Source organism: Heptranchias perlo, chromosome 43 (genome assembly GCF_035084215.1).
Source record: "Heptranchias perlo isolate sHepPer1 chromosome 43, sHepPer1.hap1, whole genome shotgun sequence".
Taxonomy (NCBI): Eukaryota; Metazoa; Chordata; class Chondrichthyes; order Hexanchiformes; family Hexanchidae; genus Heptranchias; species Heptranchias perlo.
Genome location: NC_090367.1, coordinates 1,301,256 through 1,308,351, shown reverse-complemented (window position 1 = coordinate 1,308,351; position 7,096 = coordinate 1,301,256). Strand labels below are relative to the sequence as shown.

Below are 7,096 nucleotides of genomic sequence, written 5' to 3'. Positions count from 1 at the left end.
TCCCCATTGACCACACACATAAACCCAGCAGACCCCTCCCCTCCCCACTGACCACACACACCAGCCCATCGAAACACCCGTGAGAATCCGATAAATGTGGAGGGAAGTTTATTCACCAGCTGATGGCAGCTGGTGGGATGTAATAAAATTTTATGTAAATCATTCCTTAGTGAGCTGGCAATAAATTACCAAAGGTCAGTGAAGAACCACTTCAAACCGCACCCTATTTAATTGTTAATAAATTAGGGTCTCCTATTAAGTGTCAGCCGTGGCTCAGTGTCTCTCTCCTCTCTGAGTCAGAAGGTCGAGGGTTCGAGCCCCCACTCCAGAGACTTGAGCTCCATAATCCAGGCCCACACTCCCGGTGCCAGTACTGAGGGAGCACTGCACTGTCGGAGGGTCAGTACTGAGGGAGCGCTGCACTGTCGGAGGGTCAGTACTGAGGGAGCGCCGCACTGTCGGAGGGTCAGTACTGAGGGAGCGCCGCACTGTCGGAGGGTCAGTACTGAGGGAGCGCTGCACTGTCGGAGGGTCAGTACTGAGGGAGCGCCGCACTGTCGGAGGGTCAGTACTGAGGGAGCGCCGCACTGTCGGAGGGTCAGTACTGAGGGAGTGCCGCACTGTCGGAGGGTCAGTACTGAGGGAGCGCTGCACTGTCGGAGGGTCAGTACTGAGGGAGCGCCGCACTGTCGGAGGGTCAGTACTGAGGGAGCGCTGCACTGTCGGAGGTGCCGTCTTCGGACGAGACGTTAAACCCGAGGCCCCGTCTGCCCCTCTCAGGTGGATGTAAAAGATCCCACGGCCACTATTGGAAGAAGAGCAGGGGGAGTTCTCCCCGGTGTCCTGGGCCGATATTTATCCCTCAACCAACATCACTAAAAAAACAGATGAACTGCTCATTATCACATTGCTGTTTGTGGGATCTTGCTGTGCACAATTTGGCTGCCACGTTTCCTACATCACAACAGTGACTGCACTTCAAAAAGTACTTCGTTGGCTGTAAAGCGCTTTGGGACGTCCTGAGGTGGTGAAAGGCCCGGTAGAAACGGGAGTTTTTTTCTTACACCGTGTTGTGTAATTACCACAGCCAAGTGGACAGGCTGCGGCCTACTCCTAGGCCTCTGACAGTCACAGAATGAAAGCGGCTGTCGGGAGATGGGGCAGGGACAGTCTGAATGGAGAGGGTAGGTGGGGGGTGGGGGCTGCCCTCAGTCCAGTCGGTATGGACAGAGCTGAGGGGGAATCGCGGGCTTCACCGCTCGTGTTTGAGTGCCTCACGTCTCCTTGACGACCCAAGAGTGAGGGGTCTTTTAATCGGCCTAAAGCGGTGGGGGAGCGGCCCACCCCCTGGGTGGGGGGGGTGGTTTATCGATCGGCTGCTCGAATGTCAGACAGGCCTCCACGTTCCAGCGCCCAGGAGTTTAAGAGTTGCCGGATTGCCAACTCTACATTCTCCACCCAGCCAAAACAAAGGCCTGCAAGGGTTAAGTTACGAGGAGAGATTACACAAATTGGGGTTGTATTCTCTGGAGTTTCGAAGGTTAAGGGGTGATCTGATCGAAGTTTATAAGATATTAAGGGGAACGGATAGGGTGGATAGAGAGAAACTATTTCCGCTGGTTGGGGATTTTCGGAGTAGGGGGCACAGTCTAAAAATTAGAGCCAGACCTTTCAGGAGCGAGATTAGAAAACATTTCTACACACAAAGGGTGGTAGAAGTTTGGAACTCTCTTCCGCAAACGGCAATTGATACTAGCTCGATTGCTAATTTTAAATCTGAGATAGATAGTTTTTGGCAACCGAAGGTATTAAGGGATATGGGCCAAAGGCAGGTATATGGAGTTAGATCACAGATCAGCCATGATCTTATCAAATGGCGGAGCAGGCACGAGGGCTGAATGGCCTACTCCTGTTCCTATGTTCCTAGAAGGCCTGAACTTCCGCACGTGACGTCTCCTGCCTGTGCGACTCTCTCAATCTCTCTCGCTCCCCCCACCTACTGGGGATACCCGCCCCCCCCTCCCACTCCCCCCTCGCGTCCTGGAGGTGAGGCTCAAGCCCAGGGTTAAGGAGGTCGCCCCCGAAACGGGGCTGCCCGAAGACGCACGAGGCTGTAGGAAAGGTGTGACTTGCCCGTCGCTATCCCACGGCTTCTCCGAGGCCGCCCGTGCTCCCAGCAACCGGCCGGGTCAGACGTGCGTGACATCTGTCCTCCACACGGTTGTTGCGGGTTCAGTGCTGTGAGGATCCCACCTGACATACAGAGAGAAAAAGAGCCAAGTTGGACCACTGCCTTGGAGAGGGTGCGGTGGAGATCGGCCAGAATGGTGAAGGGAGTTCAGTTACGTGGAGGGATTTAGAGAGGCTGGGAATGTTCTCCTCAGAGCAGAGAAGGTTGAGGCAGAGATTTAAAAAGGAGTTCAAAATGATGAGGAGTTTCGATAGCGTAGACAGGAGAAACTGTTTCCATGGTAACCAGAGGACACCATTTTGGGACAGGAGGACTAAACGGGCCCTAGTTATTGGTATTCCCCGAGAGTGTTTGATGGGACAGTGTAGAGGGAGCTTTACTCTGTATCTAACCCTGTACCTGCCCTGGGAGTGTTTGATGGGACAGTGTAGAGGGAGCTTTACTCTGTATCTAACCCTGTACCTGCCCTGGGAGTGTTTGATGGGACAGTGTCGAGGGAGCTTTACTCTGTATCTAACCCTGTACCTGCCCTGGGAGTGTTTGATGGGACAGTGTCGAGGGAGCTTTACTCTGTATCTAACCCTGTACCTGCCCTGGGAGTGTTTGATGGGACAGTGTAGAGGGAGCTTTACTCTGTATCTAACCCTGTACCTGCCCTGGGAGTGTTTGATGGGACAGTGTAGAGGGAACTTTACTCTGTATCTAACCCTGTACCTGCCCTGGGAGTGTTTGATGGGATAGTGTAGAGGGAGCTTTACTCTGTATCTAACCCGTGCTGTACCTGCCCTGGGAGTGTTTGATGGGACAGTGTAGAGGGAGCTTTACTCTGTATCTAATCCTGTACCTGCCCTGGGAGTGTTTGATGGGACAGTGTAGAGGGAGCTTTACTCTGTATCTAACCCTGCACCTGCCCTGGGAGTGTTTGACGGGACAGTGTAGAGGGAGCTTTACTCTGTATCTAACCCGTGCTGTACCTGCCCTGGGAGTGTTCGATGGGACAGTGTAGAGGGAGCTTTACTCTGTATCTAACCCGTGCTTTACCTGCCCTGGGAGTGTTTGATGGGACAGTGTAGAGGGAGCTTTACTCTGTATCTAACCCGTGCTTTACCTGCCCTGGGAGTGTTTGATGGGACAGTGTAGAGGGAGCTTTACTCTGTATCTAACCCGTGCTTTACCTGCCCTGGGAGTGTTTGATGGGACAGTGTAGAGGGAGCTTTACTCTGTATCTAACCCGTGCTTTACCTGCCCTGGGAGTGTTTGATGGGACAGTGTAGAGGGAGCTTTACTCTGTATCTAACCCGTGCTGTACCTGCCCTGGGAGTGTTTGATGGGACAGTGTAGAGGGAGCTTTACTCTGTATCTAACCCACGCTGTACCTGCCCTGGGAGTGTTTGATGGGACAGTGTAGAGGGAGCTTTACTCTGTATCTGCCACAATCCTCTTACAGCAAAGTATGAAACCATAACCTCGAAATAATTGTTGGTCATTTTTGGGCATCAATGATTAACACTCCCTTACCCACCTTCTCACCATATCCCTCAACCCTGCTCCTGAATCTAACTGTCCCTCAACCCCACTGGCACCGTTTCCTGCATTCGACATTCTCCCCTGGAAATCCGATGCCATAACATGCCTGTTGGGTGAAGATGGTTCCCCCCTCCACCGCCTTGGACTCCCCACTTCTCGCTCCTCACTCCCACCCCTCACCCCCCTGAACTCTTCAACCGCCTTGGCACCGCAGTGCCCTCTTGGTTTTTGCCACCCGTAAACCACGCCCAACGCCCACCTGTAAACCTTGCCCGTAAACCATGCCCAGCGTCCACCTGTAAACTACGCCAGTAAACTACGCCCAATGCCCGCCTGTAAACCACGCCAGTAAACCACGCTCAGCGTCCACCTGTAAACCATGCCCGTAAACCACGCCCAGCGTCCACCTGTAAACCACGCCAGTAAACTACGCCCAATGCCCGCCTGTAAACCATGCCCGTAAACCACGCCCAGCGTCCACCTGTAAACCACGCCAGTAAACTACGCCCAATGCCCACCTGTAAACCACGCCAGTAAACCACGCCCAGCGTCCACCTGTAAACCACGCCAGTAAACTACGCCCAATGCCCACCTGTAAACCATGCCAGTAAACCACGACGGTAAACCATGCCCGTAAACCACGCCAGTAAACCATGCCCGTAAACCATGCCCGTAAACCACACCCAAAGACCATGCCCGTAAACCATGCCCGTAAACCACACCCGAAGACCGTGCCCGTAAACCACACCCGAAGACCATGCCCGTAAACCGTGCCCGTAAACCACACGCGAAGACCATGCCCGTAAACCATGCCCGTAAGCCACGCCCAGCGCCCGCAGCGCGTCGCGTCCACTTACACTGTGGTGTTCATGTTGGTCGAGGTGGCGTCGGGCACCGCCGATTTGGTGGAGCTGTTGACCCAGCGGTAGCAGTCGGTGACCTCCCGTGACCTGCCGCAGGCGCAGCGGGTGCAGCAGACGATGGCAAAGGCCAGCACCACCACCACGAAGATGCAGATGGGCACTAGCAGGGCGACGAGCAGCCAGCGGTCGTCGCGGCTCTGTCGGGAATCGCGGTGGGCACCAGGGCCGCGGGAGGCGTTGACCGTCAGCCGAGCAGGGGCGCGCGTTGACCCTCTGTGACCTCCGGCGGCCGGGGCTGTGCGGGAGAGGATGGTGGGGGCGGGGCTTTCAACCCATGGCTGCTCTACGACCTTCCCCGCTCGCCACTCGGGAGCCCCCGGCTTCACTGGCTCCCGTCCCTCTGGAACCTCGGAGACCGATATTCGATCCCTCGCCCCCTCGCTGGCCCGGGCTCCCTCCGGTTCTCCGCTCGTGATCCTCGCTCCCGGGGGCTCCGTGACTGGCGAGGAATACTCCAGCCCCCTCGGGTTACTGGTCCAGGTCTCCGCCCTCACGGTCGAATGGCCCTTCCTCTCCGGTGGCGCCTCAGGGAGACTGGGCGTGGTGACGCTCCCCTCTTGCCCGCCCGTCTCCTCCGCCCGTCGAGTCACCACTCCGGGCCAGCCCTCCACCTGCCGATTTTCCTCTCCCGTCTGCCCCCGGGTCGAGGGAACCGTCTCCCAGTTGGGCGCCTGGGTCAGGTGGGCCTTGAAATCCCTCTCAAAGCCGTCGGGGGTGGCCCGCTCCTCGGGGGTGCAGGAGAACCCGTCATGGTCCAGTGTGTAGCCCTGGTCGCAGTGGCACTCAAAGTGGCCCAGGTAGTTGACGCACATGTGGTGGCAGGTGCCATGGTACTGGCACTCGTCCACATCTGTACAGGTGTGGGCGTCGCCCTGGGAGAGGGTGAAGCCTACCTCACAGTAGCACTGGAAGGAGCCCTGGGTGTTGGCGCACAGCTGGTCGCAGGGCGTGCCCTCGCACTCATCCAGGTCCCGGCACTCGCCCTCCTCCAGCTGGTACCCCTCGAAGCACTGGCAGTAGTAGGCGCCAGGCGTGTTGACGCAGCTCTGCTCGCAGGGGGCGTAAGGACACTCGTCCACGTCCAGGCAGTCGCGCCCGTCCTCCGCCAGCTGGTAGCCCGGGTCGCACTGGCAGTGGTAGTAGGCGCCCTCGTCCACGCACACGTGCTGGCAGCCCCCGTTTCCCGTGCACCAGCCCCGCCGCGGAGCCCCCTGGCAGAGGGGCCCGTCCCTCGACCAGCGAACCGCGCCCTCCTCGTCTTCCTCCTCTCGCCGCAGCATGCAGAGCAGCGACTGGGCCCCCCTGGGCCCCCCGCAGGGCACGGTGGCCACCGACCCGAAGGGCACGTGCCGCAGGTGGGTGAGCGTTACCCCGAAGGGCGTGGCGTAGACGACGGGCTCGCCAAAGCCGAGCTCGATGGGCGGGCACATGCCCTTGTAGGCGAAGCGGCAGAGGTAGCCGTCCACCGCCAGCTGGCAAGAGCCATCCAGCCACTTGTGGTTGGCGTAGCGGGACGCCTCGCCCGTCCCGTAGCTCAGCACCACGCAGCGGGTAGCCGGGCACGAGCCTGGGTACTCCTCCTTCAGCCAGTTGGTGTACTGCGTGTCTTGGTCCCCTGTTGTCCAGGTGAAACCCCGCAGAGCTTTGTACGAGGAGCACTGGCGGGGTTGGCGTTGCAAGCCGAGCCAGAGCTTGAACGGACCCTGCCTGTCCCCGAGCAGCAGCCCCGACAGCAGCTCCTTCACCAGCGAAGCCTCCTCCCGTTTCTTAATGGTTGCCAGGTTGCCCCCGTGATCCCTGCACGACCTCCAGGCCCCATTGAACGACTTCCTGTCGAGGTGAGCTGTGTAGCAAGCTTCAGCACTGCACACAGCGTTAACGGAGAGCGTCTCCTCAGAGCCAGCTCGGGGCAAGAGGGAGAAAATCCCCAACCACAGCAGTAACATCCTTCCCTCTCCCGCGCACTGCTCCTTCTGCAAATGACTGATCCCTTCTCTCCGAATAAACGCTTTTTTTGCCAAAGGCTTTTCGTTTTCCCTCCCCCCCCCCCCCCCCCCTCCGCACACCATCACCACCCCCCCCTCCTCCTCCCACCACCCCCCCACCCCGTCAAGTTCAAAGTGGGAGGAGCAAGAACAGAGAGAAGGAAAATAGATTCCCTGCGAGACGTCTCACAAGCCCCACTCCTTCGAAGGCAAAGCCTTTGGTCACTTGCCCACAAACCGACTCCCCCCACCCTGAAACTCCTCCCGATTAATATCATTGTTGTGGGGGGGGGGTCCGCTCGGAGCAGATATTGGCAAAGCCGAGAGAGACCTGCAATGCCAATAACAGATAAAAACACACACACACACTCACACTCTCTCCGAGCGCTCGTCTGCAAGGGAGAGTTTTAAAGGGCACTTTTAAAGTTCCTCTTTGATGCTCCAGGTGCTGGATAGAAACCCAGACACAG

At 57.7% G+C, this 7,096-nt stretch overlaps 1 protein-coding gene across 3 annotated transcripts in view; it reads right to left on the bottom strand.

Moving 5' to 3' along the window:
* LOC137306388 (endosialin-like) overlaps positions 1-6,666 on the bottom strand; it is a 19,821-nt gene extending 13,155 nt beyond the window's left edge. For 2 of the 3 annotated variants that reach the window (XM_067975544.1, XM_067975546.1), the window contains exon 1: positions 4,576-6,666. In XM_067975544.1, coding sequence (XP_067831645.1) covers positions 4,576-6,587 — 2,012 coding nt within the window. In that variant the 5' untranslated portion in view covers positions 6,588-6,666. Of the gene's footprint in view, positions 1-2,139; positions 2,254-4,575 lie in introns of those variants that run through there. The other variant, XM_067975545.1, reaches the window with a different exon arrangement.
* Between the last annotated feature and the right edge of the window lie 430 nt (positions 6,667-7,096).